Raw genomic sequence first — 20,124 nt, 5'->3', positions numbered from 1 at the left:
TTCTGGTTTCCATTACTGTGGCATCTCTTGTAATCTCCAATTGGAACAACCACTTCTTCAAAAGGCGGGGGAGTGGAAGACACAAAGGAGTCCTCGGTGGTCCACAGTGATTCTGAAATCTAGCTGGGCAAATGCTGGAGTTCCTTGATTAGGTCTCAAGGCTGGGATAACAATTCTCCATGGCTCTTGTCTGCGTCATCCTTCCTTTTTCATGGAAGGTAGCATGCCTTAGCAACTTAGCAGTCTGTTTGGCCTGCTTCCTGCCGGAAGAATTTGGTGGGGGTTCAACAGCCTCTTTTCATTTTGAACTGTTTCTTTTCCTTTTCCATCTTAGCTGCAGTAGGTCTCCTGTGAATCTCAATGAGATTCACCGCATTAGACAAAAGCCATATCCACAAATATCTTCAAGATAAGCCCTTCGCTACCTGCACGGCTGCAAAAATGGCTAGAAGCCCTACTGTGTAATTGAGAGGTCTTTTGTGTGGCTCTTAAGGTACTACCTTTGATTCTTCTGGGGTCTTTAACAAAAGGTCTTACAGTCACATCTGCAGCTTCATCTTTAGACTACCATTCTCTCCTGGCAGTGCGCTTGAACTGACCTTTGCTAGGAACCCATAACTTAAATTTGACTATCATTTGCCAGACAGAATGCCTGAGGACTTTCAAAACCATCAAGTGCTGGCTCCTTTTTTGTTTCACAATCCTTCCCTCGATTTGTTTCTCTCCTCTCACCCTTCACTAGAAGCGGCAAGACGAAACCAAGGGGCACCTTCAGTGCGTTGCTTGGAAATGTCCCTGAGCTCCATCTCCCAGGTCAGGAGGCACACTGCCTGCTTTCCACGTAACTACAGATAGCGTTGCTCAACTTTCTGTCAGCATAGAATGAAGATCCCTTTCCTCCAGTTTCCATTCCTTTAAGCCCTCATGGCCATTCCCCTCAAAGCCCCAAATTTCACAAACAACATGTTCAAGGTACCCTCATCTTCACTGACTTCTCAAAGTCTACTGCCCAGTTCCCAAGTCACTCCCACAAACGTAGATTTCTGCTACAGAAGCGCCCCACCTTTGGTACCAGATTCTGCAGTTATCTCTTTCTGTGTAACAACTCACTCTCAAACCCAGCAGCACAAAACAACACTTATTATCTCATGGTTTCTGTGGACTGGGACTCCAGGCGAGGCTTAGCTGGGTGCCTCTGGCTCAGGGTCTGGCACAGGCTGCAAGCAGGGTGCCGGCTTGGGCTCAGTCACCTCCAGGCAGGACTGACACAGGCCTGCTGCCAAGTTCACTCACCTGGCTGTTGGCAGGCCCAGGCCCTCACTGGCTGTTGGCCCGAGACACCAGCTCCTTGCCACGTGGGCCTCTCTGCAGGGCCACTCACAACACGGCAGCCTGTTCCTTCCAAAGCAAGAGCTCAAAGAGAGAAAGCTAGAAGGGCAAGCATCCAAAAGATGAAAGCCATGGTCTTTGCCATCATCTCTTGGACATGACATCTCGTCACTTTTGCCATATTCTATTAGTTCAAAGTGAGTCACTAAGGCCCACCCCACACTGAAAGGCAAGAGATGACACAAGGGCATGAATACCAGGAGGCAGGAATCGCTGGGGACCATCCTGGTTTATCACAGATTAGCAGAAAGCATTATTGGTTAGGAGTACTGACTCTGAAGCAAGACTACTGGGCCTGATTCTTGCTTCTGAATCCCAAGATGAAAAATGGAACATAAAAAATAATAGTTGTGAAAGCACTGACCTCACACACAGGAAGCACTTGGGAATTTCTTTTCCCTTCTCTCTTCCAATCCCAACTGTCTTTAACAACCTTGAAGAGTTCTCTGGTATTGGATGTAATCTGCAAACACCCAGTGCCAGAGAAGATGGTCGTGCACAACATGCACAAAATGAGATTTTGACTTTCAATGAGGCCAAGAAACTTATTTTCAATAAACTGAATAAATTAAACAAGAAAACAAAAGGATTAAGATATATATTTGGAATTAATGAAATATAGCAGATGAGAACATATACGAAAGAGCAACGATTCCCCCATATCCATGGCCCCTACTCCAGCATCTGCTTTTCAACTGTAATGTTTGTGAGACTTTCAATCCAATCTTAGCAAAAAAATATATACTGCTTTTTATCTGACAACTACAAGTGCAATAAACAGAATAAAGCATTAAAATTGTTTTAATTTAGATGCCCATTCATCTGAGAAATAGTATTCAACAACCAACTAGGTAAGTGGTAGCATCCCCATTTGACAGAAGAGATACATGGGCCATAAGGGTCATGTGACTTGTGATAATTGCACTGCAGGTTAAGGTCTGAGCCAGAAGCAAAACTATAACCAGCATATGATGTAATACACAATGAAGCTATAATCAGTCGTTCCTGATTTTCATGGATCTGGCAATCCAGCTAAAACGGCCAGTGATTAAAGGGCTCATCTCACATTTGGGAAAAATAGCAGTTATCTTAAAGAATGAAAGATAAGCTTTGATTTATTTAATGTCTGAATTAACGATCTAGATTCATATAAGCAAGTAAAATGCCAAATGAGTTAATACACAGTAAGAGTACAGAACTTTACAGATTTGAGTAGAATCAAAAGCCAATATTTTATTTGGACACTTTGCTACATACACAGCTCATTATCTTAAGAATATCTAATTAATCTTTCAATCAGTATTTGTGAGTATTTATTCTCTGATAGCCTTACATACAAGTACTATATGCCATCTCACTTAGTAACAGTGAGGGATTCTGAAAAAGCATTTGGGTAGGGGAGGAGCAAGCTCCCATTCAGAAGAGGGTATTAATTCTGAACAACAATGCAGTGTTTGAAACCAGATCCTAAGTTTCAAAAGCACATTTCCAGAACCAAGAAGGGAAAAAAGGAGTTGTGAAGGAAGATTACAACTCCTAAAATGTACTTCACTCTCCGTAAAAGGAAACTAAGGGACCCAAGAAAATGTGTCTTGGGAGTTGGTACGTTCCCTCCACCCCCTCATATGTGTGCTCTGACCACACTAATTTTCAAGCCCTCCAAACGAACGACTTAAAATTCAGAAAGATGTGCATTTGCTTAATTGGTTCCAAATTTACACTTTAACATATAAATTTTAAAACAAAATTCCATATTTTGAATTGAAACATGACGAAAGGGGTGCCTGGGTAGCTCAGATGGTTAAGCGTCTGCCTTCGGCTCAGGTCATGATCTCCAGGTCCTGGGACTGAGCCCCACGTCGGGCTCCCTGCTCAGCAGAGAGTCTGCTTCTCCCTCTCCCTCTCCGTCTGCCTCTCCCTGTATCTCTCTGTCTCAAGTAAATAAATAAAATCTTTAAAGAATTATTAATTAAGTAAAAGAAACATGACAAAAGAAAATTATTTAAGGTTAAATACCATATCAAAACAAAGAGTATTAAAACATACATTTTTTTAAAAGATTTTATTTATTTATTTAACAGACAGAGATCACAATTAGGCAGAGAGGCAGGCAGAGGGAGAGGGGAGGAAGCAGGCTCCCCGCTGAGCAGAGAGCCCGATGCGGGGCTTGATCCCAGGACCCTGGGATCATGACCTGAGCTGAAGGCAGAGGCTTAACCCACTGAGCCACCCAGGCTCCCTAAAACACACATAATTAAAACAGGCATCTCTCTTACACAAGTGCAAACTACTCATTTACATTCATGCATAAGACTTTTTATTCCTATTTAAAAAATTTTACTCCCATTTCCAAATGGGATCTAAATCTTGATCTCATACCTGAAAAACCCGGGGTTATTACCCAACAACAACCCAATAGTAATCTCCCTGCTTCTAGCCTCCCCACCAAACCATTCTGTGCCTAGAACCCAATTACATGGCTCTATTTCAAGAAGGTTAAATATTGCTGTAGTGAATTTTTTTTTTTTAAGAATTTCTTATTTTCTACAGGTTGTGATCTAGTCTTCAAGATCCCCCAGGTCTAAGCCATCTCTCCCTCTCCTACTTCTCCCAGTAAACTGGTCTCTTCATATTCCCCAATCTTTACTTCCTCCCTTCTTTTCACTCCACCAATGCCCGGTCAGTGCCCACTAGTGTCAGGTACCATTCTACGCACACAGAATACCAGGGCTTCCCTGGAGCATAGGAGAAAGACAATAAATAAATATACAGCAAGTCAGATGCTGGTAGGTGTTATGGAGAAAAACGGAGATGGGAAAACATGAGAAACGCTGGGCAGAGAGGTGGGAATTAACATTTGTATAGGGTGCCTGTGCTACCTGACAACAGGGCAAGGGAACAGATTTCATACAAACAAGGCAGTCTTGACGATATCTGGAGAAAGAGCAGGGGTTTAGGCCAAGAGCTAAGGCGCCGAGGCAAGGGTGTGTTTCATATGTTCAAAGACTGGCCAGTGTAGAAGAACGCTTAGCCAGGGGAGCCAGTCATATGGGGCCTTACAGGGGGGTATCTGACTTCTCTGCTAAGTGACAGCCCAAGCCACCGGGGAGTTTGGGGCAGGCAAGCAATATAATGTGACATTTAAAGGGTCACTCTGACTTCTGTGTTGAGGACCGACTTTGCGAAGGAGTTGGGGGGAAAGAACAGAAGCCAGGAAGCCCATTAGAAAATTATTATAATGATACAGACAATGGAGTCTTGGGCTGCGAAAGCAATGGGACTCATGGCGCAGTCATCAAGCTTCATGTTCACTGTTGACTCCACACCTTTGCTTGTGTCAATTCTCCATCTGGCTTGTCTCTGTTGGTTCTGCTAGGATCTACCATAAATTACACTTCCTTCATGAAACCCTTCCCTGATCAATCCCATCTTCAATGACCATTCTTCTGAGCTCCTGTTGACAACCGCCCACACCTGGCGGTTGTCAACAGGAGGGACTGGCATGTCACCTTTGCTGCAGTATATGGTCATTTACCTATTTGACTTCTGTGCCCCTTTAACCTCACTATCCTTGAGAAAGAAAACAGAACTCCTGGGATCCTCATTTTGCTGCATAAAACAGATACTCAATAAATGTTTGGTGATCATCAAATGTTTGCTGATAATCACTTAGAAATTATTATCCCTCGAGAAAAACTATTATATACTCACTTCCTCCTTCAATTGCTGAAGTCGGAGAAGCCTGACACAGCTGTTCCAAGGAAACCTCTGCTCATCGCCCAGGCTATACTTCATCGAGCTACAGTTCAAAAGAGCTTCTTACTTCACCACGAGTATTTTCCCTGGACTACTGATTTTCAAAATAAAATTTCTGGACCAGCAGCATCAGCATCACCTGGGAGTTTATTAGAAATGCAAACTCCCAAATGCAGATATAATGCATCTAACACTTTGGAGGTGTGGCTCAGTGATCTGTAGCATTCTAAAGCACTATAAATTTTGAGAACTACTGCTCTGGCTTAAAGGTTTAACTAATTATCCCGTTTTTTCCAAGAGATTTCTGGAACGATCCCATCCTGGCTCATACCCTCATTCACCTCGATCATCATCAGAGGTCCAAGACTTCCAGGTGGCTCACTTCATGGAGCTGTGCACATCTGTTGTGACTCCATCACCTGCTTGTCCTGCCCTCCCAAGCCCCAGAAGCCATGAGCCATCCTCAGTAAACTCTCCTGTATACTCACTCTCTTTTCCATGCTGTTCCCTTCACCTTTTTGCTCCAAGGGAAACCTAACTGCCCCTGAGAATCCTCCTTCTACTGCAGTAAAAGCTTCTCTTCCACTCCTTGTATACCTCAGTGGGAGCCACCAGCCTCCTTGATCCCCATTACCATAGAGTGTTGGACCATACAGGCATTCTGTAACCCAACTGCAAATCCCTTGGAACAGAGACCATCTCCTCCAGCCTTGCCACTGGGCTCCCTCTCTTCTCTCCTTTATTAGTTTTATCATTCTTGACAATTTCAACACCACCCCCCCACCCGCCATGTGATTCACCCAACACTCTAGCCTCCTAGCTGTGTTGACTCCATGTTTTTAGCACCAACTATATTTTGTTGCTGCTTCACCTAACCCCCACCTGGCACCACATCCTGGCACCTTCATCACCAGTAACACCATGTCCAAACCTCTCGAGCAGCTGGAGCACACCACCTTTATACCAAGTCTGCTCACTCGAGCAGTTCTCCCACACCACATTTCTCCAACCTCCTGAAGACCTCAAAGCTATACAAGGACCCTACCACTTTTCTACTCCCCCTACCTCCCCCCACCTCACGTTCTTACTTCCCTCCTAAGCCAGTTCGGATTCAAGAGTCCAACACCATATACATTCTTTTTCAAAAGCCTTAATTCCTTTGCCCCCTTTTCTCTTCATCTAACTCATCTAATAAAATCTCAACTCCTGGTGAATGCAACTACCTATACATTCCTCCCTTGTGTCTAAACAACAGAAGCCTGCTGGATAAAAATCACAGGGCTGACTTGCCTGCACTCACTTCAGGCTAAGGAATACAGATCGTAAGCCTACTACACCTCTCTAGTAAATTCACTCCCATTTTTTTGAGCTGGACCACTATTTCACACCGTGTCCCCACTCCTTAAATTTGCAATACTTCTCCACTCCCTACACTGCCGTTTTCAGCTCTGTTCATCTTGTGTCTAAAAAGAAAGCAGACACAACCATAGGACTCCCTCTTCTTCCCAAGAACAGTGCTGCCAGAAAGAACTGCTTCTGGCCCTATCGAAGGCCAATCCCACTGTGTGTGCTGGGTAACATATGCTGGTCCTGCCATTAGCCTCTTTACTTTTGGCATCCTCAATTCCTTCCCCTCAACTGGCTCTTTCCTGACATAAAACATGCCTTAATACCACCTATCTTTTAGGGGCGCCTGGGTGGCTCGGTCGGTTAAGCATCTGCCTTCAGCCCAGGTCATGATCTCAAGGTCTTGGGATGGAGCCCCATGTTGGGGCTCCTCTGCTCAGTGGGGAGTCTGCTCCTCGTTCTCCCTCTCTACTATCCCCCCCTCTCATAAATAAAGAACATCTTAAAAAAAAAAAATACCACCTATCTTTTAAAAATCTCCCCTTGAGTGTTGTATGTAAATGATGAGTCACTGAATTCTAGTCCAGAAACCAATATTGCACTGTATATTAACTAAGTAAAATTTAAATTAAAAAAAAAGGCCTTACCAAAAAAAACCCCAAATATATGAATTCACTGCCATAAAAATTAGAGTATCAGAGATAATGCGATGGGTCCCCTGGGTGGCTCAGTCGGTTAAGTGTCTGCCTTCAACTCAGGTCATGATCCCTGGGTCCTGGGATCCAGACCCACAACAGTCTTCTTGCTAGCGGGGAGCCTGCTTATGCTCTCTTGCTCTCTCTCACTCTCTCTCTCTCAAATAAATGAGTAAAATCTTTAAAAAAAAAAAAAAAAAAAAAAAAGACATTGCTTAAGCTCACATTGACACCAGTGTTGCTATTTTGATCTCATTTATCCTTACTAGAGGCAAACATTATGAGTTTTGTATATGTATTTTTCTATTTTTTTCATATATAGGCATTTACAGAAAAAAAATACATATTATTTTGATTTTTAAAAATTAAAATAATTTTTAAAATTTCAAAATTTTCCCTTGAACCTATATATATACCCATCCAGTCCCTGCCCCAATTCTTTGCTCCACTCTACAACTAAACATTCATTATCTCAACAGCCTCACCTACCAATTAACAAACCAGCCCATTCCAACTGGCTTTTTTAATCCCCATGATTCCAACTGAAAAAGCGCTTACCAGGTTCCCAATAAGCAACATCCTACCAGGCCAATGACAAATTATTTGGTCTCAAATTATCCAAATCCAGTCCCTTCCTCTTCAGAGTCCACAACAGCACACACTCGCCTTCTCTCCCTCCTACCCTACCCAATTCTCAGTACTCCCAGACCTCTACTGCAATGCCCTGGGCTTTGGCCTCAGCCCTGTTCTCTAGTTTCGGTCTTCACCCAGGCTTTAAATACATGCAGATGAATCTCAACCTTACAACCCCATCTCACACTTCTCCTCTGAGCTCTAGACTCCTATCAAATTGCCACTGAACTTCTCCACCAGGATGTCTAATAGAGCTCAAGCCTAACGAGTAACCTTAAGTACTATTTTTTCTGTGGACTCTCTGTTCTCTTGTAAGGAAACAGCCTGTCCATCTTCATTCTTCAACCCAAAAGCTGAATAACCCAGATTCCTCTTTCTCACCACACAGACAAGCCATCTTTAGTCCTCTCAAACTGCCCTCCAGAGTCTAAGTCATCATCAACTCTTGCTTTGACTACAACAGCTTCCTGACCTCCCTTATCACTTTCCCTGAAGAAAGCCACTCTTCTGATTGAAGTCTCCCGTTACAGTCCCATTTTAACAAATCTCTATCATGGGGAATGATCTGACGCCCATCGACCTCTCTGTCTTGTCTTCCTACAACCTTTTGGCTCTCTACATTCCAACCACACCACCACTCTTTCTGTCCTTCATATACCCCAAACTTACTTGTTTCTGAGGACTCTGTATTACTACTCCATTTGCTTATAATGCTCTCCTCCCATATTTTAACAAGAGGATGTTAATCATTCAGGCCTATCTCACCCCAGCTAAAGCATTCAGAGTCATATTTGCTTACATGTTTTACAATTTTATTTTCCCAGTTAAAAAACTCTTTATGGGAAAAAATTTTGTCTTGTTCATGCTCTTTCCCCACCCCTTAGAAAATGATCGACACATAATTGTCATCAATAAGTATGTTAACCACTCGAGTCTCCTATTGTTAATACAATTATTTGTTTAACCCCTTACAGTTTTCTGAGCTTTTAAAATCTGCATCAAACCAATGTCACCCACAATATAAATACAAACTCTCCAATAATAACAGAAACCCCTTACTATCTTTCTAATATACAAATCTGATCATATCTGATCCTGCTTAAAATCCATCAGTGAGGGGCGCCTGGGTGGCTCAATTGGGTTAAAGCCTCTGCCTTCCGCTCAGGTCATGATCTCAGGGCCCTGGGATCCAGCCCTACATCAGGCTCTCTGCTCAGCAGGGAGCCTGCTTTCTCCTCTCTCTCTCTGCCTACTTGTGATCTCTGTCTGTCAAATAAATAAATAAAATCTTAAAAAAAAAAAAAAATCCATCAGTGGTTCCTTACTGAATAAACAAGCACATATTTTACACTGTTCAGATCACCTGGTCTCCACAATTCTAAATTTTCATCCACCACTATTCCACTCATTCCACACATAAAAGCCACATGGAATTACATACAGTTTCCACATAAACAATTATCTCACCAATCATCAAAATCAGTGACCCTTCCTACTCCTCACCCACTCTGCCTGCCTGTCTCAGCTTCTGTTAAAGACTTCTCTGAACTCCTAGATGTTGTCAGCATATTTCAATTCTCTCTTCCTACCACTCCTTTACCTTGATTTCCTAGCGTGCTGGTTTTCCTCCTGAAGAACTAGCTCTCTAGAACCTTGCTCCCTGTGTCCTTCGAGGGTTGGTTCATCTTCTACCAGACATTAATTTCTCTTCTTGCTCTGCATTTTCTGCCGTTTTTTAGGACATTCTCATCTTAAGCCATCATCATACCTACACGTAGTTCTATTACCAAAGCATGCAAATTTCTCACAAACTTATAGCTTAAACCTCTATCTTCCCTTATATTTCCAGACCTAGGTAGCCAACTATCTAAGCAGAATTTCCCCTTGAACTTTTCAAAGTTACCCTAAAATAATAAATTCAAATCAAACTCATGATCCCCTTCAGTTTCCCTCCTCTAAAAACCCTGGTCCTCCTTCCAAATGCTGACAACATTCCATCAATTTTTTTTTAAGATTTATTTATTGATTTGAGAGAGAGCGAGGGCATGTGGGGAGGGGGGACAGAGGGAGAAAATCCTCAAGTAGATTCCCCACTGAGCGCCCCCATGCTGTCAAGTTTACCTTGGGCATGTCTCTCACACGTTCCCCTGGTCTCTGGCATTCTCTGCCACTTCCAGTATTACTCACCAACACCTGGCCTCTCCTTGCACTCTTACTTCCCTCTAATCTGTGCAGGTATCTTTAAAAAAAAACCAAACAAATCTAATTATCAACTCCACTTCAGCCTACTCCCAATCCTACTTAAAATCTTTTAATGGCTTTTCACTGCCAAGTATCTATTCACAGGATCTGGCCTCCAGTGTTATCTGAATTGAACTGTTTCTGTGTTTTGTGAAACGCAGTTCACTACTCAGTCTAGTTTTCTCACTGTGCAGACCAATTAGAATGGCAAAGTTGTGACCAAAAGTGAGCATTAAGAGATTAGCCTGCGGGTGCCTGGGTGGCTGATTCGGTTCAGTGTCTGATTCGGTTTTGGCTCAGGTTGTGATACTGAGCCCTGTCTCAGGCTGGGGGATGGGGGTCGGGGTCTGCTTGAGATTTATCTCTCTCCCTTACTCTCTGCCCCTCCCCCACCCCAAAAGAAAGCTAAAGCTAGAAGGGTCATACACTGGTAAATGGCTTTATCTGGACCAAAAATTCTGTCTTCAGACTCACAGTCTGTGGCTTCCACGTTTTAGGATAAAGCATCAGTTACTGAGACTTTACTATAAGATAGCGGATCACTTATCTGAGATGACTCCATTAATGTTTCCCAGAACTACCACACTCTTTTTACAACCTGGAAAACCAAGGTCTATATAGCTACCTAACTTATCTCAAGTAATTGAAGGATATGGAAACAGAATTCAGGGTACCTTATTTTCATTTCTCTAGTTTAGCCCATAGCGTGCTAAATGGCAGTGGTGACAAACTAAACACTACCAAACAAATAAAGAAGATGTTACACATGTGCAGTAAGCTCTGAGGCCAGAGAGACTAGGGTTCAAATCCCACCTCTGCCAACTCTCAACTATGTGACTACCAGGTGACTAAAGGTGCTGCTTTTCCCATTTGTAAAATGAAGGCTAATGGCCAACTCCCAGGTGTGCTGAGAACTAAATGAGGTGGTTTGCCTGACATATATGCTACCACTCAATAAACAAACAGTTAAAGTAAATGGCCAAAAACATCAGCTTCTCCCCAAAGAAGAGAGTGTGAAAAGAAAAACTGCCATAGAGTTAAAAACAGATGGGACTGAGCTTCCGGCTCTGCCATTTCCCGTCACGTGCTCTCTCTCAGTATCTTTCCTCACTTGTACAATAGAGGCAATGATACGTAGCCCTTAGCACTGCTGTGAGGATGAAATAAGATAACATCTAAAAGCATCTTCTTAAGTGAAGAGCATCATACAAAAATCATTATTATCTGTGTACACACGCTCACAGCTGCTGTGTTCTAAATGTTTCAAGGGCATGAGAAGTCTTTAATCATCTTTGTCTTTGTACCAGCTGGTGGCACAGTCCTCTGCCCATCACAGGCCTCCGTTAAATGTTGGCTGAGCGGAATTATTAAGAAGAAAGGACTGAACTATGGCAAAACAACAGTTTCAAATGAAATCCACAAGTTCAGCCGTTGAGAATACGGGTAAGAGAGACTGGAACCAGACTAGCTAAGATCAGCTCAGACAGAACACATCGTAATTTCTGGGAATTTAAATAAATGGTCTGTAATTTTGTTTACTGGATATAAATTGTATAATCATCAAACAAGTAAGTTCCATCACTACAGGAATTATGTGTCTCCCGCCCGCCCTCCCCTTCCCCTTCGCGCCACCCTCCTCCCTGTGTTAAGCCATGAAGAGGAGAGAGAGAATATAAAGGATATAAGGAGTGTTTACCAGTATTGTACACTCCCACACGCACACCAGTAAAAAAAAAAATTTTTTTTGAAAAAAAAAAAAAAATGGGGATGTTTTCCATCAGGAGGCAACTTAAAGGTAGGTTCTCCAGTCACAGGTATTTAAAATACTGGTTAAGGGGAGATATTTCGCCTGAAACTAGTGTGTGTTTATCAGAGTTCTCCCTACACAAAGTCAAACACTTCCTTAATTTGCTAGAGGTAATGCTGGTGGGTGGAGGGGAGAGCAGCCCGTCCATGCAAATTTCAAAGTAAAAAGTTGACCTGCACTAATTATTTACTGAGCATCTACTATGTGCCATTCAACACATCTTAGATGATTTCGAATTCTCATGATAACCCCCATGAAAGGTTATTATTTTCTCTCTGTGACAGATGAAGAAACGAAGGTTCGGAGAGGTTAAGTAATTTGTTCACGGCCATACGACTGGAAATGACAGAGGTGGGATTTAGGCCCAGTGAAGTCTCAAAACCCATGCTCCTGGTGCCATACCCTGCTGTCTACTGATGCTAGCAAATTCTCTAAAAGGGAAGGGGACTCTACAGGAAAGTGGGGAGAAGATCTGGCAAAGAGACATGCACAGAGAGCACAAGATGGTGCCCCACCTCAGAGTTCTAGACACGGAACCGAATGAAGAAGCCACGTCCAACTACACACACCAAAATGCCTGGAAGAGCTCTTTTATTCTTCAGATTCCTCAGAATCTATTCTTCAGGTTCTGAGAATGTCAATACCACTCAGACATACTGATGACTGAACACAGTTCAGTAATTTTTCTAGAATTCTGAGAAACAGTACTGGAACTCACTGCTGGTAACAAACCAAGCAAGGAACAGGGATGACTACACCTCCTGGTCCTCTCACGCTTAGCAGGACCCAAACACTCTGACGCAACTGGGTGTCCTTCTGGCATATGTACTGCTACACAAATTCACATCACAGACCGGAGCATTAGAAGAAGTTCTATTATCTTACGGATGTAGAAACTGGGCTCGGAGCAGCTCAATGTTTGCCCAGTGTCACATGGCTGCACCCCGGCCTAGACAAAACTCTGATCTCCCGTTGTGTGGTCAGCAAATTTCCCCCACCAAACCTCTTCAGTGCCTCCCCACTTGACGCCAGACCACCTCGATGTCCTTCTCTATATTGGGTTCTTATGCAGTTAAGGCTCCTTCTGGACATTTTCACTGAATTCGACATATGTGTGGGGCATTGGGAGAGACGATGCAGATAATAACAGAGTTGACACACATTTGCCCTCTGGACAGTGCTACTCTTTCAGATGTCACAGCACATGTAGACAATTGTAATATTTTTAAGGCACAAAGTGGTAAACTAGAATGCTTGTGGTCCAAGCGACCAGGAGAGTCCTGGGCCCCACCTGCTGGTCCAAGTGTGGAGGGGAGTAGTTACTTCGGCATATGTGTATCGCAGTCCAATATATCTGGTACTTTGGTGGGGAAGTTCTGTTCTAAGGCTTTAAGTTCAGGGAACTGAGATAAATTCACAAATAACTATAAGCACAAAGAAAGCAATTGAGACCACCACTGTCTGCTCTCACCAAACATTAATGAGTAGAAGTAAGATTAATTCAATTTGTTTCCTTTCGTAACTCCTCTTCCAAAAAATCAAGACTGAAAAACTCATCCTCTGGTCAACAGAGAGCTGATCAGTCCCACCACCAAGACCACAAAGACCCTTGACACAGACCTTGCTCACAGGAAGCTAAAAAACTACTTAAAGCTCGTAAAGTGTGTCGGAGAGTTCTTTGACTTCTTATAAACACCAGAAAAATAAATCAATTGAGAGGAGGAAATTACATTTCAAGGCCATATTCAAATATGAAGGGAGAATCAAAAAAGAAGCATCCCCCAACACACACATACACACACACACACACACACACACAGTGACCAAGCTCCATCTCCAGAAACCTCATTAAAATTTTGACTTCTGATATTTATAAATTTAGTCTGCCTGAGCCAAGTAGGTTTCTGCAATTCCAGACATCTAGGCTGAAGGGCAAAGGGCAAAGTGAAACTTTCAAAAACTGGCAGGTAGCCAAGGGCATCACGTCGAGGAGGCTCCCTTAGCAACACACAACAGCTGTCTGCTCCAGAGAGGGCGCCGCCATCTTTGCAGGGGTTATAGATGCTCTTATTTTCACAACTAAAAGCAAGGGTTGTTTTTTTTCTTGTATTATTTTCCCTGTCATTCCCCTAAAAGTTATCCCATCTCACAATTTCAAAACCTCTCCAACCCCAGCATATTTCTCTTCATCCCAAATTACAATGTCATAGTTCACGATAAATTAAAATAATGTAAGGTATTCATTCTTGGCAAATATAAAATGCTTTATAATGTCTAGTTATTAATTACTATTCTACCTGCTACAGACTTGGTTTCTAACTATGGGCAAGTCACTCTGTGTGACTTAATTACTTCCCTCATAAAATTTTCATAACAACAGTGACCTACTTCATAAGACTATGGTGAAGGACAATAAAAATTTTTAGATAAAAACTTACAAACGCTCATTCCTAATTAAGAATCACGCCACCCATTGGCTTTCGCTATCTGAAGAGATGGTCTGATTACCAAAGACAGTGCTCCCAACACACAACAGCAGTGGGTCCTGACCCAGCAGGAGGAGCGCGGGTCCTGAAGCGCCTGGCTCAGCTCGCCTGCCCCATCTGCCTTCTCCAACCCTACCAAGCCCCGGGGATGACACCGCACTGGGAGCTCACCCTCACGCCTAAGCCTAACAAGATAAACAACATTTAAAAAAAAAAAAAAAAAAAACCCAACCAATGTCACAATCACTGCCAGGTTTCAAAAACCTAACACCTGGGAGCAGAAGGGATGTGGCAGTCTGTGCTCTGAGAGGAAGGCCATTTGTGCGAGAGCCGAACCTCGCAGCTTTCCACTCCTTATATGTGCAAGTGCAAGCCCTCAGCCACAGCACTCCGTACTCACCCAGAGGTACATCATGTCAGACCCGGCTGCTCAGACTCAGCGGTCAGTTGATCCTGGACTGCAAAAAGGCACTTCAGTGAACTGCAGGAAAGGAGGTGCCAGACTGTGGGGGGGCAAGTGTTCAGGGTGGGGAGAAACCCCCCCAAATCACTTGAGTTTAAAAATCTACAAGGACCGGTCTCCTCCCCCCTCCTCCCTCCTCTCCAGCGGACTGTTCTGTTGTTCTCTCTCCTCCCTCTCCCCCTCCCTCTCCCCCCGCCCGTGCTCCTCTCCCTCTCTCTGGGAGTTCCCAGCCCCGTGTGCGTCTGAACTGGAGTGTACAGCACTCTCTCTATTTGCCTTCAGGGAATCTCTCTCTGTCATTCTACTTCTAGAAACACAATCATCACTCACAGAGATTATTGCAAAAGGCAGGGATAGGCGGGGCTAGTAATAAACCACCAGCACCAGTTTCTAATGCTAGACACAAACTAGTTTAAGATGGGTTCTCTAAACATGAAAGAAGCAATGAAAACACTCTGCCCTCCAAGATCAAGGGGAGTTGAGTCAAGTTTCCCCTTCGTCCAATTCTTCCAGAGCCCCCCTTCAGAAGCCAAGCGCAAACAGAGCTTGCTCAGAGCCTGTATCCCCTCCCTGCAATGCTGGCCTCACCCCACTCTTCTAAATAATTCTGAATTTAAAACAGAGGAAAAAGTACATGTAAACTTGAATAGGCTTTCATCTTTTTTATCACTGTTGCCCTAGTTCAGATCAACACAGACAGCTTCTTTCTGAAGGGAGAGAGGACAAGCAAGGGTTTAGAGTCACATGGATTCGGGGCCCCTAGCACGTTGCAGACTCTTCACTAGGCATGGGGAACAGCACGGGGGACAAAGCACGGGTTTGGAAGCTGGGTCCACAATTACTCTCATGACGGCCTAGGGAAAGTTATTTAACTTAAGACTAGGCCCCTGTTTCCTCAACCAAAAACTGCGTAGTCTAGTACTCCTAGTGAAGTAGTTGTAATTAGATCAAATGACAGAACTGTGTAGACTATCTGTCAAGCTCCTGGTGACCACGTTCCCTAAGTGCCGTTCAAACACTTAGTACCTCTGATACGCCAGGCATATTCGAATCCATTATCTTCAACAGTGAACAAGTATCATCAAATCATGTGTCCTAGTGGTTTTGATTCTGAAAATAGCTGACTCCTCCATACACCAGTGCCCATGCTCTTGCCTTACTTCCTACCCATTTCCCGCTCGCTCGAATCCAACAGCCCACCTCAGCTGCATGTGAAACCCTCCCTCCTCTGCAAGGCAGGCGTCTGTAACATGGCTTTCACCATTTGGGCCAGTGACTACTGCATTCCTGTACCTACCAACCTTATCTCCTTTATCCATATCTTTCAGGGCAGAGCCCATCTAATTTTGGCCACGGAGTCTTGTGTATAGTACCTAGCACACAGTAGGTGTACCATACACTCTCCAAGGATTCTGTGTTTTGGGGAATACTTCATTCCATTAAAGAAAGAACAATATGAGACCAAAAAACAAAACAAAACAAAACAAAAACAAGAGGCCTACCACCTTCCAGCTGCCTCAGGGTTCTGTTCCCCTCAGACATGTTGAGACGGCTCTCCTGTGCTTGTAAAATCTCCAAGTAAGGTCTGTAAGCCTCACCCTCAAGGCCGGCCTTGCCGCTGGGATAGGTCCACTTGCTCTCCGCCACCTAATCCTTCCCCACTGTAATGCTCCTGTCTGAGGGGCCTTCTGCAGTGGAACTCCTTTTTTCCGTAGGGCTCAAGTCACTTTTCCTTTCCTTCCCCACTCACTATGTGCCTTCGGCCGGGAGCTTATAATAAAGACCTTTTCTCTCCTCCCACCTACTCAACTCCCAGCTCATTTAAACTTGGGAGAGGTGGGGCAGGTGTTTTCAGCCTCACCCAAACCTTTTCTTTTTCTTTATGCCCAACTGTCTCTGCTTCCTCTGAAGGCAGGATTACCTCATTTCCAGTACAAAAGAGCAGTAAGAACTTCCAAGCCTAAACCTGAGACAGCCTTGTTTTTCCTAATGCGAAAACAAACCTTGACTTTCTACAAACTGTTAACATCCATAATCAATTTTATAGGAATATAAATACAGTTCTTAAAAACTATTAAAATCACACTGTTAAGCCATTATAGTCTTTTCAAACTCTCTGAAGATAGAAAATGGTCTCATTCATTCTTAACCAAGTATCAAAAGAACAAATACAATAGAACTTCACATATTGTCACTTTATGGTGTTATCTTCTAATCAAGTTTGGGGTAGGATAAAGATACCCACGCTCTCCTGGAGCGAATAAAGATAAAAACACAGAAAGGGGGTTCTCGATACAAAATCGGAAAAGTTCAAATATGTCACCAAAAACCCAAAAACGACCTCCAAAACACCTGTAAGTGGACCCATTATAAATTTCAGAACCACAGGGAAAGCTCGTAAATCCCCAAACGCTTCTTTTCCTTTTCTGATTATAATTTTTAAAAACTGGGTAAGCAGTCTGGCAAAATCAAACTCTTTTGTGTTTTCTTCACACATACCAAAAAACTCCAAAAACCCAGAGGCAAGCTAAGTGAAACTTCTTTTATTCATGCTCCTGCATGTCCACATTTTCCTACCTTTAAAAGGGGGGGGGGGGCACAAAGAGGTTGGAGGGGAAAAAAATCTCTCAAATTGTCAAAGTCAAAGGAGGAAACCCATACTTTATAGCTACTCGGGATTCGGATTAAGAGACACAAAAGTACAACCGTTCCATACTAGGAGGACACTGTGAGGAAGATCACGGTCTTCGATGACACAGAGGATGAGGGCGCATACCTCATTCTCTGAGAACATTTTATCAGACTGCGTGACCGTGCTCTGAGGTTTATCGGCCTGTATGTTAGTTCAGAGGACAGAGCATGTGAACCGGAGCTTCAGAGAAGGAAATGTCCCAGGGAGGGCCCACAGAGCAAGTCTGGAACGCGTGCTTCCGAGAAAGAAAAATCAGATTACCAGGGACAGCAATATGGGTGTTGCCAGTAATTCTAACCGTAGAATGCATCCTGAATTCCTGCTTCTGAAAGCGCTAGATTTTGTAATGTAGAGAGTCTGGTGGGCCAGACTCTCAGAAAGGGTTTGGAGCCACAATTTGTAGTCTCTGCCACAAAGTCTAACAGTTCAAGAGACTGCCTATTTTATGCAAGTTTCTCTGTGGGTGCAGAAGGCTGGCGGGGGACGTGTGCACCTCTGGGGAGCCAAGACAATTCCGTAAACATGTACATGATTTCCAAAAGAAATCCAAAGGCAACCTTCTCTCCATAATGTATATTCCTTTCACCTTGGGGACGGGTAGAGACAATACAGACTCCCCACAACACTGAGCTATAGACATGGGCCACATGAGGTCCAACTGAATTTGACTTAAAAAAAGAATAAAAGTTGAAAGAATAGGGCTCTTTTAACCTTGCCTCCTCTCAGCTTAAAATAGCAAGGATTCCCACAGGGCAATTCTCTAATAGAATTCTGCTACTCAACATCTGACCCACGGACTAGCCTCAGTAGCACTACGGTCGGGGTCAGTCATGGTCAGGGTCAGTCAGTCAGCTGGAAGCTACTTAAAGATGCAGACTCTCAGGACCCCAGCCTAGATTTACAGAATCCAAATAAAGACCCAGGTGGTCCAAGGGGTGTCTGGGTGGCTCAGTGGGTTGGGCTGCTGCCTTCGTCTCAGGTCATGATCTCAGGGTCCTCGGATCAAGCCCCGCGTCAGGCTCTCTGCTCAGCGGGGAGCCTGCTTCCCTCTCTCTCTCTCTGCCTGCCTCTCCATCTACTTGTGATTTCTCTCTGTCAAATAAATAAATAAATAAAATCTTAAAAAAAAAAAAAAGCCCCAGGTGGTCCGCACACACGAAAGTCTGGAAAGCTGGTCCAGACAGCTCACTGCCCTCACAAAACAGCAGAGACTCAGGAAGGAGAGACAGGGTGGCCACCTTCCAGGCCACCTTCAACCTTGGAAGACACACCGGGAGCACTCCTCCCGGGCTTACGGGTTTGGTGTGAGACACCACCAGTGGCCAGCACTCACCCAGGACAGACTCTGTGCCGGAACTGGGCAGGCATTTTCTCCTTACACCTTCACAGTATCACTGGGCAGCAGGCCCTGCCTTATCCTTTTCACATATAAAAAGGAAACTGGGGCTCAAAGGAGCCCAAAGCTGAACACAAGGCTGCGGGACTCCAAGATGGTGTCCCCTGCACACATTTACTCACTGGTAAAATCTTATCAAGAGTGACAGAATCGGTGGACGTTTTACCCTAGATATAACCCTGCGGGCTACCTCTGCCCATCACCAAGGCCTCCAGCAACAAACGCTGGCGGTGAGGCTGCGAGCTCGGGGGTCACACGCTGTGTGGGAGCTTCCAAAGGCTGCAGCTCTGGTCAAGGACCGCTCCCGCTCCCTAGGACCGATATCACTAAGAGCACAGTTTTAGAAACCTCTTGGAAACTGTGGTCACCTTCTATGATCTCTAATGTAAGCTCAAGGTGCACACACGGAGAAAAGAAAGGGTATGTCCCAAGCTCACCTCTCAGAACAGCTACAGACAACTTGGGGATATTAGAGTTCTTACCCTACGCAGAGCAACTATCCCTAAAAGAAGAAAATGCATTATCCTAAGAAAGCTCTGTTTTTCCTTATTATGTTTCAACCATACTCTCAAATAAGCTCCCATACGTCCAAGCTCCTCACTATGGTACCCCCTCCAGTACAGTTTCTGCCCTCCTGGGAAGTCCCTATCCCGACCACTTTCTCATGATCTACCCACTCCGGTCATGTCCTCCTTTCCCTCCTCTGTGCAACTGTCATTCCAATGGTCCATGATTAAAATCCCTCCTCTGCAAATACCCTCAATCATGTGTCCTCTCCATCCCTGCCACGTGGCAAAACTCCAAACTTGGTGAAACAGTTATCTGCCTTCTCTGTGCCTGTGCCCACACAGCTGAACGCTGCTGGAAAGAGATCACATAACCAAGCTGACCGACTTGACTAAAGGTTCATGATCACAAAGCTCAAATGGGCCCTTGACAGTGCCAAGCAATTCCACCAAAGCTGCCCTTGTAAGCTTCCCACTCTCCAAAATGACTGCACTCTTACCTTCTCCTCAAACCGATTTCAATCTCTCCCCACCATCCAACTTTCGATTGCTGCTCTATCCAAAATATTTCATTTTAAAAAAGAAGCATTCAGGGGCACCTGACTGGCTGAGACAGTGGAGCGCATGACTCTTGATCTCGGGATTGTAAGTTCAAGCCCCATGTTGAGTGCAGAAGTTACTTAAAAATAAAATCTTTACCCAAAATAAATAAG

General features: G+C 44.1%; 1 protein-coding gene across 20 annotated transcripts in view; it reads right to left on the bottom strand.

The window, feature by feature from the left end:
* The window catches only part of RBFOX2 (RNA binding fox-1 homolog 2), a 272,051-nt gene that overhangs the window by 133,309 nt on the left and 118,618 nt on the right, over positions 1-20,124 (bottom strand). Inside the window, exon 1 of one of the 20 annotated variants that reach the window (XM_059402125.1) lies at positions 14,755-14,826. The exons of the other annotated variants lie outside the window; for them this stretch is intronic. Within the exon in view, the coding sequence (XP_059258108.1) occupies positions 14,755-14,769 (15 nt within the window). The 5' untranslated portion in view covers positions 14,770-14,826. Of the gene's footprint in view, positions 1-14,754; positions 14,827-20,124 lie in introns of those variants that run through there. 20 annotated transcript variants of the gene reach the window in all.

Source organism: Mustela nigripes, chromosome 6, assembly GCF_022355385.1.
Source record: "Mustela nigripes isolate SB6536 chromosome 6, MUSNIG.SB6536, whole genome shotgun sequence".
Classification (NCBI taxonomy): domain Eukaryota; kingdom Metazoa; phylum Chordata; class Mammalia; order Carnivora; family Mustelidae; genus Mustela; species Mustela nigripes.
The sequence above is the reverse complement of the archived record's forward strand: the minus strand, read 5'-3'. Positions and strand labels throughout refer to the sequence as shown.